Raw genomic sequence first — 13,969 nt, 5'->3', positions numbered from 1 at the left:
GCATCTTAGGTGATTCCTCAGATAACTCCTCCCAGACAGTACCACTTCTCCTACTGAAGTAATCGCCACTCATTTAAACAAAAATGTTCAACCAGAATATATGAAATAGACAGAAAGAAAGGGTGCAAAGGTTAATTGCAATTTTTTATATATAGTTAATATATATATATGGAAAGTATTCCTGATGGAAGAACTCAGCCTTTAATTAAGTTTTAACCTGCTTCCTCCTCTGACGTTAAATGTAACTTTCCCACTGTGCAGGTGATGAGACCCGAGGATTAAGCGACTCTGAGTCATCGTCAGACATTGACTCATCGTTGGACATGTCTTTGGAGTTCCACAAACTGAGAAATGGATTCATACAGCCTCTGACTGAAGAAGACGAAGATATTGCGAACTCGGAGAGTGAGGCTACAGACAGTGACTACATACGGGAGGATGCCCTGGAAGAGACCAGTTGCAGTACAGGGGATGTGTCTGACCTGAACGATGAAGCAACAAGTCAGGGAGGACTCACTTGTGAAAGAAGTTATTCTGCCGACTCAATGGAAGAACTGCAGGCGGAGCATTCAATGAGCAGCATATCGTGTCCGCACTCGCATGGCGAGATTTCTGAAGAGGACGATACAGATTCTGTCACTGGGGAGAGTGAAAGTGAGCCAGCTACAAAGAAGCACTGTACGGTGGAATCTAACGTCGGCTTTCCTCAGCCTTCAGCAGATTCTCTGACCTCCACCCGGACCCTCTCTGAATACTGCAGCAGTGATACAGAGGAACTGGTGGCTGGTTCTCCACCTGACTTTAGCCAAAGTGAGAACTCTCACACCGCAGAAGATAGAGGCCAGCGTTCCGAAGATGTCAGTGGGAGCATGGCTCAAAGTAACGGGTCTTGGAGCTCGACAGGTCACGACCTGCTCACTGAGATACTACCCATTCCTCTCCCAGAGGAAATAGCTGCCGATGGAGATCTATCTAGTGAGGTTCTAACTCTCCCTATTCTGGACCCTCCCCCTGGCTTTCGAGACAGTAGTTCTGAGGATGAATTTTTTGACGCAGCAGATAAATTTACTGCGATTGAATCCCCAATTGATGTCAAATTGAATGGAATTGGAACAGGTGGGTCTAACTAATGATGACAATCAGTTATCCATTCTGTCTGTCACCTTGTTTACTCTGCAGGGCAAATTGATTTGAACAGGAAGTATATTTAAACATTCTTTTAAAAATTAAGGCATGTTATGGTTATCTTCAATATATTTTTAATGTCTATTTTTATTCACTTTAAATGTTATTTATTTTTCTTTAAGTAATGACTGGTGATGATACTACTGAGGGACATGTATTGAGTTTGGGTGATGTGACTGAATTAACATGAATTATTCTGAAATGCAGAGTTATTGAAGCTCTCCCAGTTAAAAGCTGCACACTGGGCTGATGTGAAATTAATTTCCTCATGTTGTTGGGCTCATTTGAAAAAAAGTGATATGTTGTTCTGAGAATTACTAAGCTCCTAATCTAGTGACTATTAGTCCCTGGTAAAGTCATTTGAATTCAAAAATAATAAACAGTCAATGTAAAACAAGAACAATATACTCTACTAAAAGAATAACATCGAAATTCCTAACTGAGAAAACTTTAAATCAAAAGATGGTTTATTATAAATTTATAGCTGGAGTCAATTATGTGCTCAACTGTCTGGAGTGGGGCTTGAACCGATGACCTACTAACACAGCAGCAGTACTGGTACGACTGAATCAGGGCTAACCCCTAACAGTTATGGTACTGGACTTTTACCCCAGAGGTTTGTAAGTTCAAATCGCACCATTGCAAGTTGTATAGTTGATTAGTGAACATTGAGATGAATACACAAATTGGCCTTGATTTTTACTGGGGTTGTGTTTGGGGGTGCGGGCAGGAGGGAGCTCACACAGGGATCTCAGCGTCAGACCCAGGGCATTTTAACTGCTGTCCCTCATTCCAATAATGTAGGACAGATTCTCCCTCCCAAATCCAGCAGGACTGATATCAGGGCCGGCGAGTGGGAGCGGGAAAACAGCACAGGAGCCTTAGGACCAGGTCAGTTATCTGACTCGGCCAACTCTTAACCTCCTACCACACACCATCGTTACTGGGCGAGGGATGTTAAAATCGAGGTCATTGATTTGCCACCTGCTTCAGTTAATTCTCTAGTTGTCCATTCAGCATAAATCCAATAGATTATTCACTGAAGATTTATTCAACACTAACATAAAAGAACTTGAGGAGAGGAAGGAGTTAAAAGCAGTTGCATGAGTATTTCACACTGAGCACAGTTCCATGTACATCACACTGAGTATAGTTTCATGTACATCACACTGAGTACAGTTTCATGTACATCACACTGAGTACAGTTCCATGTACATCACACTGAGTACAGTTTCATGTACATCACACTGAGTACAGTTTCATGTACATCACACTGAGTACAGTTCCATGAGTACTTCAGCAGATAAATCCTCAATCAGAATATCCAAATCAGCATCAGTAACTTTTGTGATCTTTGCAAAGTAATGGGAACAGGGATTAAACTTTGCTACGAGCTCTTCCATGGTGTTTTTTCTCAGTGAATCCTTTGTCTCTTCTTTGCGTCTTCCTCATTTTAAACACTAGCTTGTTTGTCTCTTTCTCTTCTCCAAATATCTCTCCCATGATCTGTCTTTGAACCTCTCCTGCTATCCATGTTGATGTATCCATGCAACCTTCCCCCTATCTATTACCTGTATCTCTTTCTCTGTGCTGAATCTCTTTACTTTTTTGGCCTGATCACTCTCGTGCCTGTATCTCTGACTCCCAATTCCTCCCTGAAATGCCCTTTGCCCACCTGCTGTTCCTCAATGTTCATGCTCTATTGTCCCATATATCGCAAATATTGATCTCTCTTTGTCTAAGTAATTTCTTTCTTTGCTCCAACATAATTACCCATGGAACTATACCCATTGTAACTACTCGTGCATCGATCTGCACTCACTCAGCCAAGAAACTGTACTCAATGTGAGAACCCATGGACCTGTACCCAATGGGAATATCTATGGAACTGTACTCACTCACCCAAGGAACTGCATCCAATGTAAAGACCTGTGGACATATGCCATGGAACTGTACCCAAAGTGACTATCCATTAAACTATACTCAATGTGTGTAGCCATAGAGCTGCAGCCAATGTGATTGCCCATGGAACTGTACTCCATTTGAGTACTATGGAATTGTACCCAACATGACTACCCATGGTACTGTACCCAGCATGAATCCCCATGGAGTTGTATCCAATATTGTTAAGTCTTGAATAAAGAGTCAGACTAGATACTGCAAGCTCAAAGTAACTGTGACTGTCGTCCTTTATTACAGATCTCAGAGTGCCTCTCCAGCTTGTGATGCCTCCTGATATACAGATGCTCCCAAGGGGTTGTGGGATCCCTTGGGACTCCAGGGGATAAGCCCTCTGGTGGTTAGACATGGTATTTACAGGTTTACATACATAACAACACTCCCCCGCCAAAGTCAATACTGTAACTATTTACAATGTGAGTTGATCTGGGGTCTTCCTGTCCCTGGTTGATTGTCTCATTGCAATGCTGGTGTTGGTGAGTCGTTTGTTGGGCCTTCGCTGGGCTGCTGTGCAGCTGGCCTTGCTGGACTGCTGGGGGTGGTGAGTCTTGCTGGACTGCTGCGGGTGATGGGTTCTGCTTCGTGGTCAACCGCTGGGTCGGTTGCCACTTGTATGTGTGTTGGAGGATCGAAAAAGGTAGTCTATTGTGGATTGTTCTGGATAGTCTGTAAATCTGAGTTTGGTTTGGTCCAAGTGTTTTCTGCAGGTGAATCCATTTGTGAGTTTGACCATAAACACCCTACTCCCCACTTTGGCCAAAATAGTGCCAGCAATCCACTTGGGACCTTGTCCACAGTTCAACACAAATACCGGGTCATTTACTTCAATTTCACGTGACACATTTGCGCGATCATGATATGTATTCTGTTGAAGCCGCCTGCTCTCTACCTATTCGTGTAGATCAGGGTGGGCTAATGAGAGCCTTGTCTTAAGTGGTCTTTTCATGAACAGTTCAGCGGGAGGGACCCCGGTGAGCGAATGAGGTCTTGTGCGATAACTAAGCAGGACTTGGGATAAGCAAGTCTGCAGTGAGCCTTCAGTTACCCTTTTCAAGCTCTACTTGATTGTTTGAACTGCTCGTTCTGCCTGTCCATTGGACACTGGCTTAAACGGGGCAGATGTGACATGTTTGATCCCATTGCGGGTCATGAACTCCTTGGATTCGGCACTGGTAAAGCACGGCCCATTGTCACTTACAAGGACATCAGACAGGCCGTGCATGGCAAACATGGCCCATAGGCTTTCAATGATGGCAGCGGACGTGCTTGCCGACATTATCACACATTCAATCCATTTGGAGTACGCATCTACAACCAATAAAAACATTCTTCCCAAGAATGGGCCTGCATAGTCGACATGGACCCTGGATCACGGTTTGGAGAGCCAGAACCTCCCTGGGTGCATTGCTTAACTGAGAACATGTATTACATTTGTGAACGCAGGACTCTAAGTAAGTCTGCATCGATACCGGGCCAGCATACGTGGGATCTGGCTATCGCTTTCATCATTACAATGCCTGGGTGGGTGCTGTGGAGATCACTAATGAAAGTGTCCCTGCCCTTTTTTGGCACAACTACCCAATTACCCCATAGGAGGCAGTCTGCCTGTATGGACATTTCATCTTTGCGCCACTGGTACGGCTTTACTTCTTTCTGCATCTCTAACGGGACACTAGACCAACTCCCATGGAGCACACAGTTTTTTTACTAAGGATAGTAAGGGGTCCTGGCTCGTCCAGGTTCTAATCTGTTGGGCGGTAGCCGATGATTGCTCATTCTCGAATGCTTCCATTACCATAATTAAATCTGCAGGCTGTGCCATCTCCACCCCGGTGGTGGCAATGGCAGCCTACTGAGAGCATCGGCACAGTTTTCTGTGCTTGGCCTGTGGCGGATGGCATAGTTGTATGTGGACAACATGAGCACCCATCTCTGGATGCAGGCCGATGCATTCGTATTTATCCCCTTATTTTCAGAAAAGAGGGATATAAGCGGCTTATGGTCTGTTTCCAATTCAAATTTGAGCCCGAACAGATATTGATGTATTTTCTTTACCCCGTAAACACACGCTAACGCTTCTTTTTCGATCATAATATAGGTCCTCTCGGCCTTAGACAGACTTCTGGATGCATAAGCAACCAGTTGCAATTTCCCAAATTCATTAACTTGTTGCCCGTGCAACGACGCGTCACATGCTAGTACCAAACATTTACATGGATCGTACAACACAAGCAATTTGTTTGAACAAAACGGCTTCCTAGCTTTCTCAAAGGCATTTTCTTGGTTTTTACCCCATACCCATTCATCTCCTTTACGCAGTAAAAAGTGCAGTGGTTCTAACAGTGTGCTAAGACCCGGTAAGAAGTTACCAAAATAGTTCAGGAGTTCTATAAATGACCGCAGCTCCGTCACGTTCTGTGGTCTCGGTGCATTCTTGATTGCCTCCTTCTTTGAATCGGTGGGCCTGATGCCGTCCGCCGCGATTCTTCTCCCCGGGAACTCCACTTCGAGCATTTTAGCCTAAACCCCACACGATTAAGCCGACTAAGAACCTCCTCCAGGTTCTGCAGGTGCTCAATGGTGTCCCGACCTGTAAACAAGATGTCGTCCTGGAAGACCATAGTGCATGGGACCGACTTCAGCAAGCTTTCCATGTTCCTCTGGAATATTGCCATGGCTGATCAAATCTCAAACGGGCATCTATTGTAAGCGAAGAGACCTTTATGTGTGTTGATGCAGGTGAGGCCTTTTGAGGATTCCTCCAGCTCCTACGTCATGTAGGCCGAGGTCAAGTCCAGCTTCATGACCGTTTTCCCTCCCGCCAGCGTCGCAAATAAGTCGTCTGCCTTTGGAAGCGGGTATTGATCCTGCAGCGAGAAATGATTGATAGTTACTTTGTAATCTGACGGTGCCGTCTCCCTTGAGGACTGGAATAACCGGATTGGCCGACTCATTGAATTCGATTGGCGAAATGACGCCCTCTCGTTGCAGCCTGTCCAGCTCGATCTCCACTCTCTCTCTTATCATGTAAGGTACTGCTCTCGCCTTGTGATGGATGGGTCGCATCCCCAGAATCAAATGGATCTGCACTTTTGCTCCTTGGAACTTCCCGATGCCTAGTTCGAAGAGCGAGGGGATCTTGCTTAGGACCTGGGCACATGAGGTTTCGTCAACGGACGAAAGCGCTCGGACGTCGTCCCAGTTCCAGCGCATCTTTCCCAGTCAGCTCCTGCCGAACAGCGTGGGGCCATTGCCCAGTACCACCCAGAGTGATAACTCGTGCACCGCTCCATCGTAAGAGACCTTTACAGTAGCACTGCTGATTACAGGAATCAGTTCATTTGTGTACGTTCTAAGTTTGGTACGAATGTGCGTCAGGACTGGCCTTGAAGCCTTGCTGCACCACAACTTATCGAAAGTCTTTTTGCTCATTATGGAATGGTTTGCGCCCGTGTCCAGCTCCATGGACACTGGGAGTCCACTTAATTCAACCTTCAGCATTATCGGGGGACACTTTGTGGTAAATGCGTGCAACCCATATACCTCTGCCTCCTCGGTCTGAGGCTCTGGTTCATCATGATCCACTGTGGATCTGTCCTCCTCTGCAACATGGTGATCTGCAGGATTAGCAGGTTTTTCATGAGGCCATACGTTGATGCCCCACAGACGGTGAGGAGGATCGCGCTTCATTTGGCAGCGTTCGCTTCTCCTTCCAGCTCGTTGGCCATGAAGTACTGGTCAAGTCGTTCCACGAAGGTTTCCCAATCATCTCCCACTGAAAATTTCTCCAGGATGCCCACAGTTCTCTGCATTGTTGCGGTGGGCTTCGTCATCTGTATCTTGTTGCCAGTTGTTAAGTCTTGAATAAAGAGTCAGACTAGATACTGCAAGCTCAAAGTAAGTGTGACCGTAGTCCTTTATTACAGATCTCAGAGTGCCTCTCCAGCCTGTGAGGCCTCCTTATAAACAGGTGCTCCCAAGGGATTGTGGGATCCCTTGGGACTCCGGGGATAATCCCTCTGGTGGTTAGACATACATAACAAATATGACTACCTGCGGTACTATAGTCATGGAACTATAACTAATGTGAGTTACCAGGTGAACTATACCATTAAATGTCAACCACATAATGTGGGACTGGAGTCCCATGTAGGCTAGACCAGCCTAGAGTAGCATTAGTGAACCAGTTAAAGGTATTAAAGCTTTCATAATAACTTTTTTTTATGCCAACCTAGAAATTACCATATTTATTGAATTTAATTTCACAACTAGCAATGGTGGGTTTTGGACTCAGAAACCTCTGGGGTAGAAGTCCAGTACTATAACTGTTTGTGATCAGTCTTGACTTAGTGGTGGCAATATTGCTACTGTGCTAGAAGCTCATGGGTTCAAGCTCTATTCCAGCAAGTCGAATGCTGCACGTTCCTGTGGAGATGCTTGTGTTCAGCTCTCTTTGGTAGTTTTGATGTTTCTCTGGTGGTTTCCATTTGGGATTCCCAGTTTAATTTTAAAGTTTAAATAATAACACTCCCCTATAATGCTGGGAAGCTATGGATCCTATGCCGTGGCTTTTGTGTACAGTTCCATCTCTTGCTGTGAATGAATATAGTTTATTTTAAATTTTGAGAAACTTCCTTCACCCTCCACCCTTCCCAGTCCTGACATTTCCCACTCATGTTCTGTCTCTTGTCCCATTCCCATTCTTTGTTGGCTGCCTGCCCAGCTCCCAAGTGTAGTTGAGCCAGCTCCCTTCCTGGTTGCCCTGCTAGCTGCCCTCTCCAGAAGAACTTCCAACCAGAAAATAAAGTAACTTCTTGAAACCAACCTGCAAATAATGAATTCCATGAGATCTTGCAAGAAAAGCCTGAAATACGATTGTATTTCATTCGAGCCTCCCATTCCTGACAGCAGAAGGCAACTGGCCGGCATTTCAAAATTTAAACTGCAGATAAAGCCACAAAGATGATCGAGCAGGTTGCCAGGCCAAAGTGGAAGAGGAGGACGCCAGGCCGTATTTGGGATGTTATCCGTAGCTAATGTCAGGAGGATTACCTGCTACCTTTTTTCAGTCAACAGAGAGATGGGGTAGGGTGCACACAGAAGTCAGTATGGAACAAGAGGTTCGGGACGGGATGAAGAGCGAGAGAGAAAGGGGGACATGGCACTAGAGAGAGAGAGAGAGAGAGATGCGAAGAGGTGAGCTGAGAGAGCAGGGGTAGATGGGGTAGAGACAAAGAGAGGGGGAGATGGAGGGGCAGAGAGAGAGTTGAAGAAATGGGAGAGAGAGAGAAGGCTAAAAGAACAAGAGGGGGAGAAACAGTGCAAGACTTCACAAAGCGGAATATAGGGAATTCTGTGACTATTGTCATTCGGTACAGTTCCATGGGTACTCAAATGCGAGGTAGTCTAAGATGGGTTAGAGTGCATGTGTTTAAATGCATGAAGCATGGTACATAAGGTTGATGAGCTGAGGCACAAGTAGCCACAATTAGTATCAATGATGGCGACCTTGCTCAAACAAGGGGAGGAATGGACACTTAATATTATTAGCTACAATGTATTTAGGAAAGATAAGGAAGGAAGAAAAGGTGGGTTGTGGCAGTATTAATCAAAGATACTGTGACAGAACTAGAAAAAGATTTATTTGGTTAGAATTAAGGAACGATAGAGGAACTATTATGCTGCAAACCATGTAGAAAGACGCAAGAACTCTAGAATAGTTATATTTAGGGACTTCAATTATCCTAACATAGACTGGGAAATTAACAGTGTAAAGGGCAAAGAGGGGAAGGAATTCATGCAATGTGTATAAGAAAATGTTCTTGGTTAGTATGATTCCAGACCAATGAGGAAGGAAGCAGTGCTGGATCTAGTTCTGGGGAATGAAGTGGGGCAAGAGGAGCATGTTTTTTTTAATGGGGGAGCATTTGGGGAACAGTGATCACAATATCATTACATAAGAATATAAGAAATAGGAGCAGGAGTAGGCCATTTAGCCCCTCAAGCCTGCTCCGACATTCAACAAGATCATGGCTGATCTGATCTTGGCCTCAACTCCACTCCCTTCCCGCTCCCCATAACCCTTAACTCCCTTATCGTTCAAAAATCTGTCTATCTCCACCTTAAATGTATTCAATGACCCAGCCTCCACAGCTCTCTCGGATAGAGAATTCCACAGATTCATGACCGTCTGAGAGAAGAAATTCCTCCTCATCTCCATTTTAAGTGTGCGACTCCTTATTCTGAAACTATGCCCCCTAGTTCTAGATTCCCCCACGAGGGGAAACATCCTCTGTGTATATACCCTGTCAAGCCCCCTCATAATCTTATATGTTTCAATAAGATCAACTCTCATTGTTTGAAACTCCAGTGAGTATAGGCCCAACCTGCTCAACCTTTCTTCATAAGACAACTCCTTCATCTCAGGAATCAACCTAGCGAACCTTCTCTGAACTGCCTCCAATGCAAGTATATCCCTCCTTAAATAAGGAGACCAAAACTGTACGCAGTACTCCAGGTGTGATCTCACCAATGCTCTGTACAGTTGTAGCAGGACTACCCTGCTTTTATACTTCATCCCCCTTGCAATAAAGGCCGACATTCCATTTATCTTCCTAATTACTTGCTGTACCTGCATGCTAACTTTTTGTGTTTCATGTACAAGGACCCCCAGATCCCTCTGTACCTCAGCATTTTGTAATCTCTCTCAATTTAAATAATAATGAATAACCTCACATTTTCCCACATTATACTCTACCAAATTTCTGCCCATTCACCTTGCCTATCTATATCCCTTTTCAGATTCATTGTGTCCTCACAACTTGCTTTCCCTCCCAACTTTGTATCATCAGAAAATTTGGCTACATTACACTCGGTCCCTTCATCCAAGTCATTAATATAGATTGTAAATAGTTGAGGTCCCAGCACTGATCCCTGTGGCACCCCACTTGTTACAGTTTGCCAACCTGAAAATGAGCCATTTATCGCGACTTTCTGTTTTCTGTTAGTTGGCCAATCCTCTATTCTTGCTAATATATTACCCCAACCCCATAAACTCTTGCCTTTTATGTGGCACCTTATCGAATGCCATCTGGAAATCACATTTATAGATCACATGGATGAACTTCAACAATTGTACTTCCCTGTCTGGAGTAAAAATAAAATGGGGAAAGTGGCTCAACCGTGGCTAACAAATTAAATTAGAGATAGTGTTAAATCCAAGGAAGAGGCATATAAATTGGTCAAAAAAAAGCAGCAAACCTGAGGACTGGGAGAAATTTAGAATTCAGCAGAGGAGGAAAAAGGGTTTAATTAGGAGGGGGAAAATAGAGTATGAGAGGAAGCTTGCAGTCAGAATCAAGTGAATTTATAATGGGGAACAAAGAAATTGCAGACCAATTGAATAAATACTTCAGTACTTTGGTTCTGTCTTCACTAAGGATGACACAAATAACCTTTCGGAAGTACAAGGGGTCCGAGGGTCTAGCGAGAAGGAGAAACTGAAGGGAATCCTTATTAGTCAGGAAATTGTATTAGGGAAATTGATGGGATTGAAGGCCAATAAATCCCCGAGACCTGATAGGCTGCATCCCAGAGTACTTAAGGAAGTGGCCCTAGAAATAGTGGATGCATTGGTGATCATTTTCCAACAGTCTATCGACTCTGGATCAGTTCCTATGGACTGGAGGGTAGCTAATGTAACACCACTTTTTAAAAAAGAAGGCAGAGAGAAAACGGGGAATTATAGACCGGTTAGCCTGACATCGGCAGTGGGGAAAACGTTGGAATCAATTACTAAAGATGAAATTGCAGAGCATTTGGAAAGCAGTGACAGGATCGTTCCAAGTCATTATGGATTTATGAAAGGAAAATCATGTTTGACAAATCTTCTAGAATTTTTTGAGGATGTAACTAGTAGAGTGGACAAGGGAGAACCAGTGGATGTGGTGTATTTGGACTTTCAAAAGGTTTTTGACAAGGTCCCACAAAAGAGATTAGTGTGCAAAATGAAAGCACATGGCATTGGGGGTAATGTATTGATGTGGATAGAGAACTGGTTGACAGACAGGAAGCAGAGAGTCAGAATAAATGGGTCCTTTTCTGAATGGCAGGCAGTGACTAGTGGGGTGTTGCAGGGTTCAAGTTTGCAGATGACACTAAGATGGGTGACAGTGTGAGCTGTGAGGAGGATGCTAAAAGGCTGCAGGGTGACTTGGCCAGGTTAGGTGAGTGGGCAAATGCATGGCAGATGCAGTATAATGTGGATAAATGTGAGGTTATCCATTTTGGTGGCAAAAACAGGAAGGCAGAATATTATCTGAATGGTGACAGATTAGGAAAAGGGGAGGTGCAATGAGACCTGGGTGTCATGGTACATCAGTCATTGAAAGTTGACATGCAGGTACAGCAGGCAGTGAAGAAGGCAAATGGCATGTTGGCCTTCATAGCTAGAGGATTTGAGTATAGATGCTGGGAGGTGTTACTGCAGTTGTACAGGGCCTTGGTGAGGCCACACCTGGAATATTGTGTTCAGTTTTGATCCCCTAATCTGAGGAAGGACGTTCTTGCTATTGAGGGAGTACAGCGAAGGTTCACCAGACTGATTGCCGGGATGGTAGGACTGACATATGAGGAGAGACTGGATCGACTGGGCTTGTATTCACTGGAGTTTAGAAGAATGAGAGGGGATCTCATAGAAACATACAAATTTCTGACGGGATTGCACAGGTTAGAGGCAGGAAGAACATTCCCGATGCTGGGGAAGTCCAGAACCAGGGGTCACAGTCTAAGGATAAGGGGTAAGCCATTTAGGACCGAGATGAGGAGAAACTTCTTCACTCAGAGTTGTTAACCTGTAGAATTCTCTATCGCAGAAAGTTGTTGAGACCAGTTCGTTAGATACATTCAAAAGGGAGTTACATATGGCCCTTACGGCTAAAGGGATCAAGGGGCATAGAGAGAAAGCAGGAAAGGGGTACTGAGGTTCAATGATCAGCCCTGATATTGAATGGTTGTGCAGGCTCGAAGGGCCGAATGGCCTACTCCTGCACCTATTTTCTATGTTTCTATGACATCTACTGGTTCCCCTTTATCCACCCTGCTCGTTACATCCTCAAAGAACTCCAGCAAATTTGTCAAACATGATTTCCCTTTCATAAAACCATGCTGATTCTGCTTGACTGCATTATGATTTTCTAAATGTCCTGCTAGTACTTCCTTAATAATGGACTCCAGCATTTTCCCAATGACAGATGTTAGGCTAACTGGTCTATAGTTTCCTGCTGTCTGTCTCCCTCCTTTCTTAAATAGGGGTATTACATTTGCGGTTTTCCAATCCGCTGGGACCGCTCCAGAATCCAGGGAATTTTGGTAGATTACAACGAATGCATCCACTATCTCTGCAGCCACTTCTTTTCAGACCCTAGGACACAGGCCATCAGGTCCAGGAGATTTGTCCACCTTTAGTCCCATTATTTTACCAAATACTTTTTCTCTAGTGATTGTTTTAAGTTCCCCCCTTCCTATAACCACTTGGTTATCTATTATTGGGGTGCTTTTAATGTATTCTACTGTGAAGACTGATACAAAATATTTGTGCAAAGTCTCTACCATTTCCCTGTTTCCCATTATTAATTCTGCAGTCTCATCCTCTATGGGACCAACATTTACTTTAGCTACTCTTTTCCTTTTTATATACCTGTAGAAGCTCTTAGTATGTTTTTATATTTCTTGCTAGTTTACTCTTATAATCTATCTTCTCTCTCTTTATTATTTTTTTTGTCGTTGTTTGCTGGTTTCTAAACATTTCCCAATCCTCTCGCTTCCCACTTCACAACATTGCATGATTTTTTTTCCAATTTGATACCATCTTTTGCTTCCTTAGTTAGCCACGGATGGTTCATCCTTCTCTTAAAGTCTTTCCTTCTCACTGGAATATATTTTTGTTGAGCATTATGAAATATCTCCTTAAATGTTTGCTACTTCTTATCTAAGGTCTTACACTTTAATCTATTTTCCCAGTCCATTTTAGCCAACTCTGCCTTCATAGCTTTGTAATTGCTTTTATTTAGGTTCAGAACACTGGTTTGAGACCCAACTTTCTCACCCTGAAACTGAATTTGAAATTCTACCATGCTATGATCACTCTTTCCTAGATGATCCTTTACTATGAGATCATTAATTAATCTGGTGTCATTACATAGTACCAGATCTAAGATAGCCTGTTTCCTGGTTGGTTGCACAACGTATTGTTCTAAAAAACCATCCTGAATACACTCTATGAACTCATCCTCAAGGCTACCTTGGCCAATTTGATTTATTTTATCAATATGAAAATTAAAATCGTCCATGATTATTGCAGTACCTTTCTTACAAGCATTTATTATTTCTTGATTTATACTCTGTCCTACAGTGTAGCTACTGTTCTGGGACCTATAGACTACTCCCATCAGTGACTTCTTTCCCTTATTATTTCTTATCTCCACCCAAACTGATTCTGCATCTTGATCTTCTGAGCCAATATCATTTCTCATTACTGCACTGATCTCATCCTTTATTAACAGAGCTATCCCACCTACTTTTCCGTTCTGCCTATCCTTCCGAAATGTCAAATACCCCTGAATATTCAGTTCCCAGCCTTGGTCACCTTGCAACCACATCTCTGTCATGGCTATCAGATTATACCCATTTATTTCTATTCGTGCCGCCAACTCATCTATCTTGTTATGAATGCTGTGTGCATTTAGATAAAGAGCTTTTAATATTGTCTTTTTACCATTTGGTTTAGAGTAGCTTTGAAAAAGGACAAGGAACAATCAAATGTGCA

The 13,969-nt window shown here is 43.7% G+C and overlaps 1 protein-coding gene across 1 annotated transcript in view; it reads left to right on the top strand.

The window, feature by feature from the left end:
• Positions 1-13,969, top strand: part of LOC139265788 (FERM and PDZ domain-containing protein 1) — a 187,108-nt gene that overhangs the window by 153,184 nt on the left and 19,955 nt on the right. Inside the window, exon 14 of the mRNA XM_070883650.1 lies at positions 262-1,116. Coding sequence (XP_070739751.1) covers positions 262-1,116 — 855 coding nt within the window. The remainder of the gene's footprint in view (positions 1-261; positions 1,117-13,969) is intronic.

This window comes from Pristiophorus japonicus, chromosome 1 (assembly GCF_044704955.1).
Source record: "Pristiophorus japonicus isolate sPriJap1 chromosome 1, sPriJap1.hap1, whole genome shotgun sequence".
NCBI lineage: Eukaryota > Metazoa > Chordata > Chondrichthyes > Pristiophoridae > Pristiophorus > Pristiophorus japonicus.
This window is presented reverse-complemented; position numbering and strand designations above follow the sequence as displayed.